Below are 19352 nucleotides of genomic sequence, written 5' to 3'. Positions count from 1 at the left end.
GCGAACACTTGTGAAGTGGGACCTACATGACCATGCAATTTTTTACATGTTACTTGGCTGGAGAAATGCGCTGCGAAATTCAGACAAGTGCAAATCTCAAGGGGGTGGGGGCTGTGTTCTGGTTAATGTATTGTTTCAGAAAGTGCAAATTAGGTAGACTCGCCTTTAATTGTGAACCAAATAAAATTTCTTCCCCATCCCAAGTGGGGGTGGAACAGAATGGGATGGCATTTTGATGAGGATAACATCAGCATCAGAAGAAGAAACCCCTACCTCACATGCATGAACTGTGCCCAAGGTGGCTGCGTGTGCTAGAAAGCTCAGTGGTGGTGGGACCCCAACCATCGCACCCAGCTTAATTTGCCCAGAAGTAAATAAGTATCCTGGGTTCTGCCCTGAGTTTTCCAAGTACCTACCAGCACCCCGGCCATCAGCAGAAGCCGTGGGCCCTTGAGATCAATGGCTGGCCCAGGATCAAAGGCGAAAGGCCATTGTGAATAATACACAGGTTTACAGGCCTGTCAGATGCTCCTGAAATATTCGTGGAGCCCCAGAGACAGGAAAGGAGTCAAGAAGCATCAAGCACTATAGACACAAATAATAAACTAGAGGGGTTCAGGAATTCAACCAAAACAACATACAAAGAGGCCTCAATACAAAAGAGGCTCTGGCTGTTGTACACCCAGTTGGTTAATAACTTTAATAGTTGCACAGAAAATGGAATTTGCAAAACTGCACGTCCTGAAATTCACTCTCCTATAAGAATGGGGGCGGGGGGGGGGAGGGAAGGCTGTTCTGCTTTGCATCTGTTCACCCTACAACAGGGATGGAGAAGCAGTGTCCCTCCATGTGTTACTTGACCCCTACTCCCATCAGCCCTGCTGCCAGTGGTCAAGCCCGATTTTCTAGCTAATCTCCAGTGGAAAAAAAATCACCCTCATTCCCACAAGTTTTCCGAATACTTTATGTCCACCTTGGTGTTCACTTCGCAGTCTCTTTTCCTAAGAAAGAGAGGAAGAAACAGAGGAGTCCATGGGGAAGTCGGGGAGGCCAGTGGATCCAGCTCCAGTGATAGGCAGAGCCCAGGGCCAATGACAGGAGGAGCCAACTAATTCCAATTTTGTCCCTATCCTCCTCCCTGTTAGGGATGAATGGACTTGCCAATATCAGTTCCCTCCTTTTCTCATATTTATTAACCTCGAATTCAGTTCTCCACATTTCTCTAGCAATTTTCTATATGTTTCTTTTAAAAAGAAAAGATCCTCATTAAAAGTTGTCAGCATTTTAGTCTGAATTTCTGCATGCAATTTTGTCTGATATGCACATTTTTTCAAAGTGCTTTCCTTCAAGAACCTGTGCATTTTTACGTGCGCTTCCCCCCTAGTGTATGCAATCTTGTACACATCGCCTGACTGGAGAACTGGATTGCAAAATTTGAGGAAGTGCAGATTTTGAATGACAGCTGCCTTGCAGTTCAGTTTTGTTTCAGAATGTGTGGATTCGATAGGTTCAGCTTTAAATCATAGAATCATAGAATCATAGAGTTGGAAGAGACCACAAGGGCCATCGAGTCCAACCCCCTGCCAAGCAGGAAACACCATCAGAGCACTCCTGACATATGGTTGTCAAGCCTCTGCTTAAAGACCTCCAAAGAAGGAGACTCCACCACACTCCTTGGCAGCAAATTCCACTGTCGAACAGCTCTTACTGTCAGGAAGTTCTTCCTAATGTTTAGGTGGAATCTTCTTTCTTGTAGTTTGGATCCATTGCTCCATGTCCGCTTCTCTGGAGCAGCAGAAAACAACCTTTCTCCCTCCTCTATGTGACATCCTTTTATATGGATGACTTTCTCCCTAATCCATACCCCCCCCCCAACATTTTGGGAGGGTAATTTGGGGCACCCCAGCTGAGACCATCCCCTGCCCCCTCCATGTCACCAACCCTCCCCCACCCCACCTACCTTTCCACAGTAGTCCTCCTCCACCACCGCCTCGGGAGAAGCGGCACAGCTTGCACTGACCTTTCAGCAGGTTGCGCTGGGCCTGCACCCTATTGGGAGAAGCAGCGTGGCCCAGTGAGGCTTGCCAGAAGTCCAGCCCAGCCTGCACGGCATCTCCCGACACAGCACAGACCCAAGCGGCCTGGGGAAGGTCGCACTGGCCTGCACTGCGTCTCCTGATGTGGCACAGACTGGATATGCCTCTGCCTCCTCCTCCTCGGCACTGCAGATGAACTTCTGGAAGACGAGGTCAGGGTAAGTTTCCCTTCCATTTTTTGGTCCTGTTTGTGTACATGCGCCACAGCAGAAACTAAAATATGCCTGTATCATGCTCCCTCACTCTGGTGCAACCAGCGGGGTGGGAGGCGGGGACCAAAATTGGGACATTTGGGATTAGGAGGAGAAGCAGGGGCATCTTCTGCCAATTTGGGATGTCCCAAATAATTAGGGAGACTTGAGAGGTCTGCTTAACCCTTCTCCCTGCTGAATTGTACAAGGGGCAACCCTGAGTCTAAGGAGGAGGGCAATGCCACCCCCATGGACTGGTTTTAAGTAGGAGGTCAGTCAGGTGGGGGCAGGCTGAGGGTAGAATGAGGATGGTAGGGCAGTGCCCTGTTTGCACAAATGGGTCAGACCCCACTGGTCAGAGAAACAATGTGCCTGCTTCTGTCTCCTTGTTTCTGACTTCTCGCCCTAATTTAATTCCTTGCTCCAGATACCTTGCAAACAAGGCTTGGGCCATATTCACACCACACATTTAAAGTGCTGTGATACCACGTTAACAGCCACAGCTTCCCCCAAGGGCTTCTGGGAGTGGTTTAAACACTCAATTTCTCTTTCCAGAGAACTCTGGGATTTGTCCCATGGACTGCAAGAAGATCAAACCTATCCATTCTGAAGGAAATCAGCCCTGAGTGCTCCCTGGAAGGACAGATCCTGAAGCTGAGGCTCCAAGACTTGCGCCACCTCATGAGAAGAGAAGACTCCCTGGAAAAGACCCTGATGTTGGGAAAGATGGAGGGCACAAGGAGAAGGGGACGACAGAGGACGAGATGGTTGGATGGTGTTCTTGAAGCCACCAGCATGAGTTTGACCAAACTGTGGGAGGCAGTGGAAGACAGGAGTGCCTGGAGTGCTCTGGTCCATGGGGTCACGAAGAGTCGGACACGACTAAGCGACTAAACAACAGAGGGGGTCTCCTTGCAATTCTCAGCACCCTTAACAAACTGCAGCTCCCACTTCTCCTTAGGGCAAGCAGTGACCAAGAGCTGTGAATGTCTGGTGTGAATGTGCCCCCCCCCACCCCACAACCAGGTCAAGTCTTGATCCCCAGGCAGTCCAAAAGGTGAAGACTCTGGGTTGCTTCTCTGTAGGAAGGGGGGGGGGAGAGAGACCACATCCGAGGGTCTCCCTCTGTCAGTGAGCGATCAGCTGCTGTGTTTCGCCCCCCACCCCCCGCATCGTTTGAAGAACTTCAAAGAGAGAAAGAGAGGGAGGCGGGGGAGTGGGTGGGAGAGAGAGCCAGCAGCATTTCCTATTTGCTGTTTTGGCAGAGACGAGTTCTTGGCAAGCCTCCCTCCAAAGGGAGTCGATTTCCTGCCTCGCTTGGTCATCAAGGCTGAGCCGAGCCAGTTCCAAACATTCAAGCAGTGGGAGCTCCGAGGAGGCGCAGCGAGAGTCTCTGTGACAAAGGCATCTCGATTCCAACCCGTTTCCCTGCTGCCTCTGCCGACCCCACTGGAAACCAGGACCAAGGCTGGATTGGAGAAGGGCAGAGCTGAGCCGCCTGCTTCTCGCGTGTCCGGTCACCAAGTACCACAGCCCTGCGGACAGCGGCCCTCCATCACCCCTGCTCCTAGACACGGGCTAAGAGGAGTGAGCGAAGAGGAGAAGAAGCAAGGAGTCCAGGCGCTATGGAGACGGGACGGTGTCTGGCGGTCCTCCTTCTGACCTGGAGCGTTGTGACAGCAGGAGCGAGTAAGTGGCTCTCTTTGGCGGTGCTGAGGGGGAGACAGGTGGGAAGATCTGCTGCCGCAACTTCATAAACCAACAGGTTCTTGGGTTGCTGCCTTAACTTTGCTGGTTTGCGTAAAACTGGGGAAATAATTATTTAGGGAGAGATTTGGGGGACGACTCCAAAGTGAACGTAGGAAGCTTCTTCATACCGAGTTGAAACATAGGTTGACTTAGCTCAGTGTTTTGTTTCAGGCTGGGGACACGAGCAGCTCCACTTCTGTGTGCCATTGAACTACATCCCTTTCCCTTAGTTATCAGCCGGATAACTGTAAAGCAGGGTGGGATGGGGGGGGGGTAGAATGACCATATGACCTATTCCACAGAGGGTAGCCCTCTGCCTGAAGGACTGCTTGGTCCAAGTCTGGCTTAAAGTTAGAAAAATAAAGAAGAAGGGAATCTTCCAAGGAGGAGCTTAGGAGAAGAGGGCGAGTGCCCAGAACTTCCAGCCTTTTCTCTCAAAGGGCAAGAGGGTGCCGGTCAGAAACGGACAAATCTGTCTATTTTGGTGTCTGTTAGTTTTGCATTCTTCCCATCTTAAATCTAGTCCTCCATATTTCTGTGGTAATTTCTGGTTTTGCTTTTGTGTTTTAATTAAAAAGGTCACCAGAATTCTAATGTGAATTTCTCCTAATAAACTTTCTCTTGTATACCGTTTTGACATACTTTAATGCTAGCAGTTTCTCCTGTTAAAAGGCATGTTCTGTATGTTTTTTCTACACTTTTCATGCATGCACACTTTCTTTAATATATTCTTTTTGGCACATGGTGTTTGGTTGCATCACAGAATTCAGAGAAGTGTGAATTTCTAAAGATAACTGTGTTTCGGTTTGCATGTTGGACGGAGAAGTGCATATTAGGTAGTTTCTCATGAAAATGCAAACAAATTTGAATTTATCCCTCTCAGTCCTAGTGGATATACAGAGAGCCAGTAGAAATTGGCCCCATTCAGAAGTCTCCATGACAGTATATGGAGCATGGTTTATTCTGTTTATTGTTTACAAATTCATAATCTGCTTCACAGCCAAAGGTCATCAAAACAGGATACAATAAGAAAAAACTGAAAGGTTACAGGCCCAGTCAACTAAAAGCAATAAAACTGTCAAATAAAAGACTGTCTCTGCAATTGTACGATTTATATTCCATTTAAAAACTGGATCATATTTTACAGAGAACCTTTTAAAATAAAAATGTTTTCAGTAGCGGCCTAAATACTAAGACACATGGTGCTTGCCAAATTTTGGTTGGTAACATAATTTAGAGGGCTGGAGGTGCAACACTAAAAGCCCAGGCTCTAGTGCATGCTAAGTGTGCGTCTCTGGTGCACCATGTGATGCTCTCAGAAGTGGTCCATCAGAGGAAAACAGTTGCCAGGCAGGGATACTCAGGGTGACTTGGTTCCAAGTTGTTTAGAGCTTTATATACCAAAATTCTGAACTGAGCCAGGTAGGATATTGGTAGTTAAGAAACAGGGCTATGGAGAAGGGGACAGCTGCCTCTATAAATTCTCAGACCCCATAAAAAAGATGTTTTGGGATGTTTCCCACCCTTCTCAGTTACTTGCAACCCTCTCCTAAAAGGTGATGACTTGGAAGTCAATCACACGGAGAGTGGACGCTTCTTTCAGTCCTTGCAAAGAATTGCATTGCTGGATGCTTGGACCGATAAGACGAAAATGGGAAACTCTGTGGCTCACGGCTCGGTGCATAAGCCCCTGCTTTTCATGCATGAAGTCCTGGGTTCAAAGCCCACTATCTCCCGTATGATACAGTGGCAGGAGTGCTGAACTAGGGCTTGGGAGACCAGAGTTCAAATCCCCACTCAGTCATGAATTTCACTGAGTGGACTCTTCTTCGTTGGTCATCTAGTCCAACCCCGGTAATGCAGGAATCCTTTTGCCCCATTTGGGGCTTGAACCCATGACCCTGTGTTAAATGTCTCCTGTTCTACTGACTGAGCTATCTGCATCATTTGGCAAAGAGAAAGGTCAATAAGCTAATACATAATATACCAACTCAAGAAATTTCAATACAGCTGTTGTGGATTCTGACAACCACATAGGTGCTGCTCCTAAGCATCCTGTTTATTGAACACTCATCCGGATTTGTTTGTGGGGAGATTAGGTAGCAGTGTGTTACCCCACACTAAGGAGTGGGGATAAATTTGATTCAGTGCATTTAAAAGTGAATCCACCCAATTTGCAGTTTCCAAAAGAAGATGAGAATGGAAATTCTCAATTATCTTAATTTTACAATGCGGCGCTCCATCCAAACAATGTTTACAAAAATGTATAAATTAGGGGGAAGTGTGCATAAAAAGGTTTTTGTTTTTTTTAAAGCATACAAAAAATTATTTTATTAGGGGAAATTGCAAAAAATTGTACATCAGTCAAAACTGCACACAAACATGTTTATTAGGAGAAATCTGCACTAAAATATTGACCAATTTTCATGAGGCCTTTATAAAAATCGCGAAGTGCTGGAGAAATGTGGCCAACTGAATTTAAAGATGAAACATGGACAGAATCAAACCTGACAGATCCATACATCCCTACCCACATATTTTCAAGTGCATTTCCCCATCACTTTGGTCTAACCTTTTCGGGGGCAGCAAACTTGTTGTGCAAGGCCCCCAAAACAACTATAATTTCACAAACTGAATTTGCTGAAATTTGATGGATACCTGCACAAAAAGAGCCACACTCTGAAAGCAGCCTAAATGAGAATTAGACCATTTCCTGGAGCAAACAGCTGTCAATGGCTACTAGCTATGATGATTACTATTTGCCATGGGGAAAGTTGCTGTTGCTCTCAGATCCTGCTTACGGTGGGGCACCTTGCTGGCCACTGTGAGAACTAGTGAGGTTGAATTAGATAGGCCACTGGCTTGATCTATTAGAACTATGCTTATGAGCTGCATACTATTATTGTATCCACATGGACATAGGAATTAATCAATAGTTTCTGCCAGAAGAATGGGGAACATGTGGTCCTTCAGGTATCAGATCCCATTAAATGGTGAGAGATGATGAAAGTCAGAGTCCATAGATTATTAGAATTATGCATCTAGTGCATCATAAGGTCTTCAGTTCAGTTCATTTATCCCCTGCTGCTGGGGCTCCTCTGCAACAAGCAGAAATGTTGCATGCAGGGGCACCCTCTGGGAAGGAGGGGGCCGAGCCCCCCCCCCCCCCAATTTTCAAGGAGAGGGCTGGTCCCCCTCAATATTCCATGGCCTGCCAGGCCTTGTTGGGCCTTCTTGCAGTTAGCAGAAGGCTGCATCAAAGTGAGATTGCACCAGCCTGCACAGCATCTCCTAATGCTGCAGGTACTGGCAAAGCCTAGCAGAAGGATGCACCAGGCTGCGCAATGTTTGGACATGAGTGTGACATCACATGTGCACACTGGGGCCCCCTTCAACCTTGGGGGCAACCTGGCACCTGTGATTGCATGTCAGCTGCCCTTGTTGCTGCATGCTGAAGAAACCTTGACTTGCTGAATTTTGGCTTATCACACAGTACTTAAAAGCATCAGAGCTCTTGTTGGAGAAGAGCAAGGGTTGGCTACTCAAGGAAATCTAGGGAAGAGGGGCATTGTGCTCAAATGTATAGGGAAGTGTCACTATGGAGGACCATGTTCTGGGTATGCAGACTGCTGCAGGCTCAATCCAGTGCATCTCTCATTTAAATGATTGCCAGAGCCATTGAAGACTGCTTCCAGTTACAGTCAACAAGACTGAACAAGTTACAGGTAGGTAGCTGTGTTGGTCTGCCGTAGTCGAAACAAAATTAAAAAATTCCTTCCAGTAGCACCTTAGAGACCAACTAAGTTTGTTATTCGTATGAGGTTTTGTGTACATGCACACTTCTTCAAATACAGTGGTACCTCGGGTTAAGAACTTAATTCGTTCCAGAAGTCACCAGACCCTTATACAGTAGTACCTCGGGTTACAGACGCTTCAGGTTACAGACTCTGCTAACCCAGAAATAGTACCTCGGGTTAAGAACTTTGCTTCAGGATGAGAACAGAAATTGCGCGGCGGCAGCAGAAGGCCCCATTAGCTAAAGTGGTACCTCAGGTTAAGAACAGTTCCAGGTTAAGAATGGACCTCCAGAACGACTTAATTTCTTAACCCGAGGTACCACTGTATATAGTGAAAGGGTGGGGAGGGGTATTACTCAGAAGGGTGGTGGGAATGGGTGAATGGCTGATAGGTGTGGTAAACCTGTTAACGACTGTTAACGACTGCAATTGGTCTTACAGGAAAAAGCAATGGGTGAGATGGCTAAAAACAGCTTTATCATGTATAATGAGATAAGAATCCAATGTCTCTATTCAGACCAGATCTCTCCATGGTTTTAAGTTTGGTAATAAGTTGCAATTCAGCAACTTCTCTTTCCAGTCTCTTTCTGAAATTCTTTTGTAATACTGAGCAAGGAAGACAAATAGTCTGGCTTAATATAAAACCACTTTGCATGTTCCCATCAGCTCCAGTAAAAAACCATCCCATGGAGGCTGAACCCTATGGGCACATGAGTTGCTGCCTTGCCAACTTCAGTCTGCCCCCAGACAGCCCTCACCCTCTGCCTTCCAGGGGACAGCAGGAGCTGTCAATTTCCCCATACTCCAGGCATGCCCAAAGTCCGTTTCGGGGGCCTAACCCAGGCCACCGGCCGATTGAATTCAGCCCCTGTGGCAGTATATGTCCTGGGGTAAAATCCTAAAAAAAAATATCTCAGCAACTCTGGTCGGCCCTCACGCATGTTCACTTCATCAGATCTGGCCCTCTTTGAAAAAAGTTTGGGCACCCCTACTCAATCTCAAGGAGGGATGGGGGAGAAGGCAGTGACAGAGTGTTCCCTGCCAGTGCCCAGGGCGAGTGTGTGTGTGCCAGGGCACACGGGGCACACCGTGGGGGTGGGGCATGCTGCTGGAGTAACCTTTGAGGGGCATAGTCACGGTGCCCTGTGAGCCCAGGGTCACTTTGAGCGGCACTCGCAGGGCGCCATGAGCTGTTGTGTCCATCTCAGGCATCCTCCACCTGGAGGGAAGCTGCGAACGACACAACAGGTCGTGACATCCTGCACCCCCCCCAAAAAACCTATACCTGGGGTGAGAGCTCCCCCAGCCCCCACCATGCTACGCCTCTGGGAGGTCAATCCAGTTCACTTTTAAAGCCAAGTCTAGCAAATTCACACTTCCCAAAACAATACACAGCATGTGTGCTGGTGAAACCACAGCTTGGTTTCCAAAGAGTTGAGGGTAGGAGCAGGGTGTTTAAATTACTTTCTGAGGAGGATCACTATTCACTGAACAAGGCCTCACTCTACAGTGGTACCTCGGGTTACATATGCTTCAGGTTATATACGCTTCAGGTTACAGACTCCGCTAACCCAGAAATATTACCTCAGGTTAAGAACTTTGCTTCAGGATGAGAAATCATGCAGGATGAGAACAGAAATCATGCAGTGGTACAGATATGTGGCCCTCAGGCTAAGAAAGGATTCCCACTCTCGTACACCGGGACAACTGGAGTGAATGCAAATCAAGCAATCCTAAAACAGCCCATTAAGATAAGCCAGTGGTCATCCCCATATTATACATGGGTGGCTGAACTGGAGAGATTAAAATTGGGACTCTTGCCCAACCCACATAAGAGGCCTTGTCCAGTGAATGGTGATCCTCCCCAGAAAGTGATTTAAATGCCCTGCTCCTGCCCTCAACTATCTGACCTTTCATTCTTTGGAAACCAAGCTGTGGTTTCACCAGCACACATGCTGCCTGGTGAGGAAGGGAAGAAGAGGTTCTGCTCACAGGAAATAGTTTAAAGTTTTGGGGCTAGGAAAGCACCCAGGGTGCAAAAGAGAGAGAGAGAGAGAGAAGAGAAACTGCAAAGTTGCAGATTTTTCTTCACTTTCTGAAGGAGGAGGGGGAAGAATGGAGGAAGTGGAGCAAAGGGGAAACCACAGGGATTCCTTCTTGAAGTGTTTAGAAAGTTGAGGCGGTGAAAAATCAGCCAAGTAGTGCAAGAGCAAAGATAAACTGGGAGGGGATCTGGACTGTGAAAAGTGAGAGGCACAGCTTGTTCCCATCCATTCCTATTCCCTATAAATAATACCCCCCCAACACACACACATCCACAGAACTGGGTTAAGCACCCACAGAAAATGGCAAGGGGCAGGTGGGAACTGTACCCCAAACCATTAAAAAAGGAGACTGGGAATGAAACTTCCCGACTAGATGTTGTTTGCACCAACTGCTAGAGTAGGTGAGGGAATCTCGTTTTCAGCCAAGGGGCCACATTCCTTCCTGGGCTGCATTCCAGGGACCACATGTCTGTGATTGGCAGGGGCTTACATTTAACACATAGTGCAAACAATTTAAACAAATAAAAGTGCGTGAAGCAACTAACATGAACTTTACCTTTGTGAAGTAGACTGGTTCCTACACACACTCACATTTCCCTCTCTGCCCTCTTTCTGACTGCCAGATTCTGGGAATCACTCAGGTCCTACTTCACATCAAACTCTTTAATGTAGCCTTCCCCAACCTGGTGTCTTCCAGAAGTTTTGGAGTACAACTCCCATCAGCTCAAAACCGACAGAAATATTCATATTTGGGCAATGGCTCCTTTAGCTTTCGCTGAGCACAATGATGAAGTTGCTTATGCTCAGATCTTGTGTGGCAAAGTCCTCTTGTGAAACCTTAGATCTGAACTACCTTACCGTTAGGGATGTGGGTGGCACTGTGGGTTAAACCACAGAGCCTAGGACTTGCCGATCAGAAGGTCAGCGGTTCAAATCCCTGCAACGGGATGAGCTCCCGTTGCTCGGTCCCTGCTCCTGCCAACCTAGCAGTTCGAAAGCACTTCAAAGTGTAAGTAGATAAATAGGTACCGCTACAGTGGGAAGGTAAACAGCATTTCCGTGTGCTGCTCTGGTTTGCCAGAAGCAGCTTAGTCATGCTGGCCACATGACCCAGAAACTATACGCCGGCTCCCTTGGCCAATAAAGCGAGATGAGCGCCGCAACCCCAGAGTTGTCCGCAATTGGACCTAACAGTCAGGGGTCCCTTTACCTTACCATTAGGACAGTAAACCAAACTTAGTCAACAGCAAATGAGTTTACACTTGACAGAGCTTTTAACTGCATGTAATTGGGAGGTGTTTATTTAACCATTTAATAACAATGCTTCAGAAAACCCATGACTAGTTCCAAAAGTTTATACTAACTTCGGGCTCACTTACAAGAATGTGTTTTATAGATGCATAATATTGTACATTGTGGTGTGTATATGGGAATGCAGGTTTCCATAAAGTATTTTTGTGTATCTCCTGGGAAATAAATTTTAAAGGGGGTGGGGGAAGAAACCACACCGAGGATAAAAGCAGAGGGTTAGGCAGCAGGTATTGAGGGGATGCTCATCAAATTTGCAGATGACCCCAAACTGTGAGGGGTAGCCTATGCTGCCGAAGACAGAATCAGAATTCAAAATGACCTTAACAGATTGTAGAACTGGGCCCGAACTAACAAAATGAGTTTTAATGGGGACAAATGTAAGGTTCTGCACTTAGGCAGGAAGAACCAGATGCACAAAATAAGATGGGGGGGGGGGCACCAGGCTTACTTTCACAGTACCTGTGAAAAGGATCCGGGGGTCTTGGTGGACCACAAGCTTAACATGAGTCAACAGTGTGATGCAGCAGCCAAAAAAAGCTGACGCTGTGCATCAACAGAAGTATAGTGTCCAGATCAAGGGAAGTACCGTATTTTTCGCTCTATAAGACACACTTTTCCCCTCCTAAAAAGTAAGGGGAAATGTGTGTGCGTCTTATGGAGTGAATGCAGGCTGCGCAGCTATCCCAGAAGCCAGAACAGCAAGAGGGATCGTGAAAGCGCAGTGATCCCTCTTGCTGTTCTGACTTCGCTTCGCTGGAGAGGTGCTGCGCAGAGAGGGAGAGAATATTTTTTTCCTTGTTCTCCTCTAAAACTAGGTACATCTTATGGTCGGGTGCATCTTATAGAGTGAAAAATACTGTAATAGCACTACTCTACTCTGCCTTGGTCAGACCACACCTCGAATACTGTGTCCAGTTCTGGGCACCACAATTTAAGAAGGATGTTGACAAGCTGGAACGTGTGCAGAGAAGGGCAACCAAGATGATCAAGGGTCTGGAAACCAAGCCATATGAGGAGCGGTTGAAGGAGCTGGGTATGTTTAAAAGAGGGGACAGAGAGGAGATCTTTCATCTTCAAATATCTCATGGTCACATGGAAGATGAAGCAAGCTTTTTTATCTTGCTCTAGAGCAGGGGTAGTCAACCTTTTTATACCTACCGCCCACTAACGCATCTTTCTTGATGGTAAAATTTCTTTACCGCCCACCAGTGCTCGATGGAAGGAGGATTCAGCTTGTGCCGTAGAACCCCCTACTGCCCACCTAGAATCCTGAAACGCCCACTAGTGGGCCATAGGGACCAGGTTGACAACCCCTGCTCTAGAGGATAGGACGTGATCCAATGGATTCAAATTATAAGAAAGGAGATTCCGACTAAACATCAGAAAAAACTGTTCCACAGTGGAATGGTCTCCTTTGGGGGGTTGTGTGCTCTCCTTCCTTGGAGGTTTTTAAGCAGAGGTTGGGTGGCCATCTGTCAGGGATGCTTTAGCTGAGATTCCTGCATTGCAGGGGGTTGGAATGGATGACCCTCGGGGTCCCTTCCAACACTACAATTCTATGATTCTATGAACCCACTGCCAGAAAGCCTTCTCTGACGAAGGCCCACGCGGATCGCCTCTTTTGCTGAGCCATGCAAGGCATTAGTACCTCCCAAATTGGCATGAATAGGCCACATCTCCTGTGTGGGAACTTTTTTTACGCCAAAGGCAGACCGCTTTGGTTAATCTTCAGACGTGAGTGGTTGGTGCCGCTCTCCTGTTTGCCGCCGCGGAGCCGATCTAATCTCTTTGCTTTTGTGTGTGTGGGTCCAACAGAGATCTCGGGCCATGAATTAACATAAACAGATAAAGCTTTTGTCTGCGTGGCGCACTGCTCAGCCTTGAGGCTTCGCGGCCTTGTCCCGGCAGCATTTTCCTAGACAGGCAGTGCGGTGCAGGACCCAGAAAAGGGAAGGGTGACGCAGCCTGTAGAGCCCAGATAAGCGACTGTTTGTCTTCCTCTGGATGCTGCCGGGAGTGGGGTTGGCCTAGGTTGGTACACTGAGGAAATATGGGACAATAGGTGGGGTAGAGGACACAGCGTCATGGAAGCAGCCTGGGCCATGACCTTAGAGTAAGGGACTCGCAGGAATCTGTCCTGTGCTGGCTTGGCTTCTCCTTCATCCTGCTGTGTGCATTTGTCTTCTCAGGAGTCAGGTGTCATTTGTTGCCATTTGCCCCCCACCCACCGCATTTTGTATACATTATGCATCTCCATCAAGTGGAGTCAGGAAACTGGGATTTGACACCCTGTGAGAACACACTGAATTGTGAGTGGTGCGCCTGCATCTAAACCGTACAGCATGGAAAATATCTGTTTACTGCATTGTCCATTTAAAGGTAAAGAGTCATGGCCGACTCTGGGATTGCGGCGCTCATCTCGCTTTATTGGCCGAGGGAGCCGGTGTACAGCTTCCGGGTCATGTGGCCAGCATAACTAAGCCGCTTCTGGCAAATCAGAGCAGTGGACAGAAACGCTGTTTACCTTCCCGCCGGAGCGGTACCTATTTATATACTTGCACTTTGACGTGCTTTTGAACTGCTAGGTTGGCAGGAGCATGGACTGAGCAATGGGAGCTCACCCCATCATAGGGATTCGAACTGCCGACCTTCTGATCGGCAAGTCGTAGCCTCTGTGGTTTAACCCACAGTGCCACCCGCGTCCCAATTGTTTGTTTACACCTTGTTAAATAGGCACTATCAGGGAAATGTCTTTGCAGAGGCTGGGCAGCCAGCTGCCAGGGAGGGTGCTGTAGAATCGTGCACTGCAAGGTCTGCACTGAGCTCTGAGCTGGGCTCACGGGTGCCAACTTGAATAAAATATGCATAATCGATCACAAGATACAGCTTACACACACCATTTGAATGGCAATGCCAATCAATGTTGGGGGAGACACCTCAAATATTTTATTGGGGGGGGCCCAAAGTGACCTCGGCCCCAGGGAGTTGGTTCCTATGGCAGGGCTAGATGAACCTCCATTGCGCCAACTAAGATTCCCACATGTTTTGCAGAAGCAGATCCCATTCCAGTCCCCATATTGGGGAAGGCCACAATAGTCCAGAATTGGGGACTATTATTATTATTATTATTATTATTATTATTATTATTATTCATTACTGATACAATGGTACCTCTGGATCCAGAAGCGAACGCAACCCGTGTCCGTGCGTCTGCGCATGCGCGGGTCGCGATTCGCCGCTTCTGCGCATGCGCGTGACGTCATTTTGACCATCTGCGCTTGCACGAGCGGTAAAACCCAGAAGTAACGCGCTCCGTTACTTTTGGGTCGCCGCAGAACGCAACCCAAAAATACTTATCCCGAAGCTACTTCAACCCGAGGTATGACTATATTATTAATTACATTTCTATACCAGGGCAGTTTAGAATATAAAAGCACAAAACTGCATACATTCATGCCTGAGCATTTTTGCCAGCTTGCAATTTTGCCCTCGAAATCTGGTAACGCCACTTGCTTGCTTGCCTGGATGGAGGACAGAGAGGGGTGTGTGAGTGTGTGCAGGAACTTTTGCGACAAAGGTAAAATAAGCATTCCTTCCTCCACCTGCTTTTGCCTCTTGCCCCACCCAACCCTGGCACATGGCCCTCAGAAGGTTTCCCAGACTGGAATGCGGCCCTCAGGTTGAGGAAAAGGTTCCCAGCCCCTGGAGTAGTCTAACTGGAAGCGCTTGTGACCTCTGTGATAGCGGCCTTTGGAAAACTACCGTATTTTTCGCTCTATAGGACGCACCTGACCATAGGATGCACCTTGTTTTAGAGAGGGAGAACAAGGGGGGAAAAATTCTCTCCCTCTTTGCGCAGCACCCCTTCAGCAAAACGGCAGGAGAAATGGAGCCCCTTCCATTTCTCCTCCTGCTTTGCTGAAGGGGCGCTGCATAGAGAGGGAAGGCAGCGCAGCACCTCTCCAACAAAGTGAAGCCAGGAGAGCCAGAGGGACCGATCCCTCTGGCTCTCCTGGCTTCAGCGAAAGCAACCTGAAGCCTCCAGAGAGCAGCGGGAACTCCGGAGGCTTCAGACAGCTATCCCTGAAGCCTGGAGAGCGAGAGGTCGGTGCGCACGACCCCTCTCGCTCTCCAGGCTTCAGCGAAAGCAACGCGAAGCTTCCAGAGTGAGGCAGAAGCGCTCCCTCTACACTTCGGGGGCTTCTCATTGCTATCGCTGAAGCCAAGGAGCCTGCATTCGCCCCATAAGACGCACACACATTTCCCCTTAATTTTTGGAGGGGGAAAAGTGTGTCTTAAAGAGCGAAAAATACGGTATTTTATTTTCCTTGTGCTGAAACATTGCACTGGGGAATAATAACAAGATGGCAGGCCCCCATTTCAAGGGTGGGACAACCCAGAACTGAACACAAGGGAGTGGGATGGAGGTTAGAATAATAAAAAAGAGAGAGATTATTTGCACAACCAAACCTCTCCTGAAAACCTCTCTCTTCATGCTTCTCCTCTAGCCCACATGCATTCTTGGATTAACGTGCCATTCTGCTAATTGCCAGATTCCAAGCTATAATCGAGAGAGTCTTCATGCCCTTCCAATGTGATCAGCTACTTGTAATTAAGATTAGTATGGGTGGGATTGGTAACCTGTGGCCCTTCAGATGTTGTTGGGGCTCATCAGCCCCTGCCAGCATAAATTTATTAAAGCATGGTATTTATTCAAGGGAAAGGCTGTAGCCCAGTGGTAGAGAATCTGCTTTGCATGCAGAAGGTTCAGTCCCTTGCATCTTCAGGTAGAGATAGCAGAGACTCTGGTCTGAAAGCGTGGAGAGCCACAACCTGTCAGCATAGACCAGGGATGGGGAAACTGTGGCTGTCCAGACATTGCTGGACTCCAACTCCCATCAGCCCTTACTAGCATGACCAATGATTATGGGAGTCCAGCAAACAGCTCAGGACCACTGTTTCCCTCCCCTGTTAGCAGATGAGTTCTGAAGGGTTGTGCCAAATCAACTTGGGAATTAAGACACATTTGTGGATGTTAAAGCTATCAGTGGCTGCTAGTCATGATGGCTGTGTTACCACCAGTATCAGAGGTGGTGTGCCTCTGAGTCCCAGCAGATGGGCATCACAAATGTGAGAGTGCCATTGTGCTGGTGCCCTGCTGGCAGGCTTTCCAGAGGCATCTCATAGATCACTGTGAGAAGAGGATGCTGAACTAGAGATACCTTTGGTCTGATCAAACAGCCAGGCTCTTCTGCAGAAAGTGGGTTTGAGGAAAGGATTTGAAAGAAGAGTGGGAGGTGGCATCTTGATGCAAATTTCAGAGGACCACACTAGGAGCCTTATTACTTATAAGGCCCAGGACCTCCCTACGCACTACCCAGGCTTGGGACCCAGAGAGGTCACTTTGGTGCTGCTGACGCAGTGGTTTGACTTCATCCCTGGAGGTGCACTCCATTGTTCCTTGAGACAGAGGAGTGCCAACATCCCACCTTACCTCTAAGGAGCTTAAGGTAGAACACATGGCCTGTCCCTTCTTCATTTCATCCTCACAGTGACCCTGTGATGTAGCTTAGGCTGACAGTTTGGTGACTGGCCCTAGGTCACCTGGTGAGCTTCATGGCTGAGTGAGGATTGAAACCCTGGTCTCCCAGTTCCTAGTGCAAAATGCTAACCACTACACCCCACTGTTCTCTATGGGAAAATCAGAAGAGCCTGTTGCATTGGGCCAATGACCCATCTAGTCCAGCATCCTATTCTCACAATGGGCGGAAAGCATACGTGACCAGTAGCCATCAGTAGCCCTCTCCTCCATGAATTTGTCTAAATCCTCTTTTAAAGCCATCTATGTTAGGGTTGCCATATGTCTGGATTTTCCCAGGCATAACCAGGATTTCAAAGGTGGAATTGATGTCTGGGGAAATTTTTCCAAAGGCGGTGCTTTGTCCAAGTCAATTGAAATACGGCAAACCTGCATAGAATCATAGAATGGTAGAGATGGAAGGGGCCATAAGAGTCATCTAGTCCAACCCCCTGCAATTCAGGAATCTTTTGTCCAGTGTGAGATTGGAACCCAGGACCCTGAAATTAAGAGTCTGATGTTCTACCGACTGAGCTATGTCATCCAGCTATTCAAGTTGCTAGTTAAGCACTGACATGTAAAGGTTCTTTTCCCAGCAGCACATTTGGCTACTGAACAGAAGCCATGACCTTCTGTTGCCATTATCTTGATAAACTCACAGAGAACTGTTTTTTGAGGAATAACTCAAATAAGCAATTTAGGAGCTTTCCAATTTCCTCCTCTCAGCCCACCACAGTCCTCCCCCAGTCCTTCCCAGTCTGAGAATTAGTGGAATGGGGCCCTCCCTTGAGAAAGTTAACTTCCTCACTTGTTTCAATGGTTTGTCTGGGGCATCATGTGATTTCAAGCAGGGGTGAGTTGGGACAGGAAGTCTCCCATGCTAGGTTTCATTCAGCTCATGTGACAATTGAGGGGAAGTTTCTATTTTTATTTAAAAAAAAAAAAAAAACTTAAGCAGAAAGATACAGCCCACTACAAATCAGTGTTCTATGAGACGAGCAGAGAGATCCTGAGGTGAATTTCTCTCTGCTATTATTTGGATAGAAATAACAGATAGAAAGGCAGATGTTGCTAATTTCCCCACATTCCTTGCTTCCCCCAGGAATGAAAGGTCCTAGGGGTCTGCTGCAATGTTTAGCTGACAGAACAGCATGAACTTATCGTGACTTTGTAATATTTACTTTATTACCCAATATATAAGCAGAGCATTTGGGAAATAAATAAATACTCCTCCATCAAGCAGCAAATCCACCAACAATTGTTTAAGAGCATTATAAAGCATTGGTCTTCAGGTGAGCTCAGTATTTACAACAGGGGTAGCTAATGTGCTTCTCTGCAAATGTTGTCGGACTCTACCACCCATTGTCACTCACTATTGGCCATTTGGAGAACAATAGCTGGCAGTGGCTCTCCATGGTTGCAGGCTGGTGTCTCTCCCAACCCTACCTGGAGATAGATGCTTAGGGCTGAACCTGGAGCCTTCTGCATGCACTGGGACAGAATCCTTCTCCCAGAATAGCATTCTGGTTGTGGAAGGCATAGCTGTCAACTTTCAGATTTGAAAATAAGGGATCAGCAGCCTCACCTGTCCTGGGGACAGTCTTGTTGTTATTGTTTAGTCGTTTAGTCATGTCCGACTCTTCGTGACCCATGGACCAGAGAACGCCAGGCACTCCTGTCTTCCACTGCCTCCCGCAGTTTAGTCAAACTCATGCTGGTAGCTTCGAGAACACTATCCAACCATCTTGTCCTCTGTTGTTCCCTTCTCCTTGTGCCCTCCATCTTTCCCAACATCAGGGTCTTTTCCAGGGAGTCTTTTCTTCGGGATATCTAACAATCTGGGATAGCAGCGGGAAACGGCACTGGATTAAGGGAATTACCTGCAAAAAAAGGGAAGGTTGACAGCTATGGTGGAAGGGGAATTGTTGACATTCACATGACAAACTCATTTTGTATGGATGAAAATGCACTTAGTTGTTACAACTCCTTACTTTGCACATGCTCAGAAGAAATGTTCCCTTTATTGCTTCCCTGTGCTATTCCAGTGCTATATTCGGACCTTAAATGCCTAGGGTGAGCTTGATTATCAACATTCCTTCCACTGATAGAAATACAAGCGACTGACTGTAAGATGTAGTCTTCATTCGAAGAATCGTGACTAAACCACTTCATTAAGAGCAAAGTGTAACACACATACGAAGCCCATTAGAAATTCTTCAAACTTCCCCCAGGTCTAGTCTCTTATGCTCTCCAGCTGTCTGTAAAACAGGGACTGGAAGTGCTCTAGACCATGGCAAACTGGAACACAATGAGCATGGACTTGATTATACTGACATTACACTAATGAGGTTTCAGTTTCTTATTTTCTCTGGTTTAGATTCAGGTCTTTGCATTTCTACACCAATAAAATAAATCCTCATAAATATGTCAGCATTCTTGTGTTAATTTCTCTTGATAAACACATCTTAGCAAGCTATTTCCCTTTTTATAAGGTAATTTATTTATGTCATCTTCACACATATATGCATTATATCCTCTTTCCCCTAATATACATATGTTGTACAGTGTTGGAGAACTGCAAAATC

The 19352-nt window shown here is 47.3% G+C and overlaps 1 protein-coding gene across 2 annotated transcripts in view; it reads left to right on the top strand.

Annotated features, from left to right (window-relative positions):
- Positions 1-3620: 3620 nt before the first annotated feature.
- Positions 3621-19352, top strand: part of ENG (endoglin) — a 52428-nt gene continuing 36696 nt past the window's right edge. For both annotated transcript variants that reach the window (XM_080990903.1, XM_080990902.1), the window contains exon 1: positions 3621-3976. In XM_080990903.1, coding sequence (XP_080847029.1) covers positions 3913-3976 — 64 coding nt within the window. In that variant the 5' untranslated portion in view covers positions 3621-3912. The remainder of the gene's footprint in view (positions 3977-19352) is intronic.

Source organism: Podarcis pityusensis (assembly GCF_964106645.2).
Source record: "Podarcis pityusensis genome assembly, chromosome: Z".
Lineage (NCBI taxonomy): Eukaryota > Metazoa > Chordata > Lepidosauria > Squamata > Lacertidae > Podarcis > Podarcis pityusensis.
The sequence above is the reverse complement of the archived record's forward strand: the minus strand, read 5'-3'. Positions and strand labels throughout refer to the sequence as shown.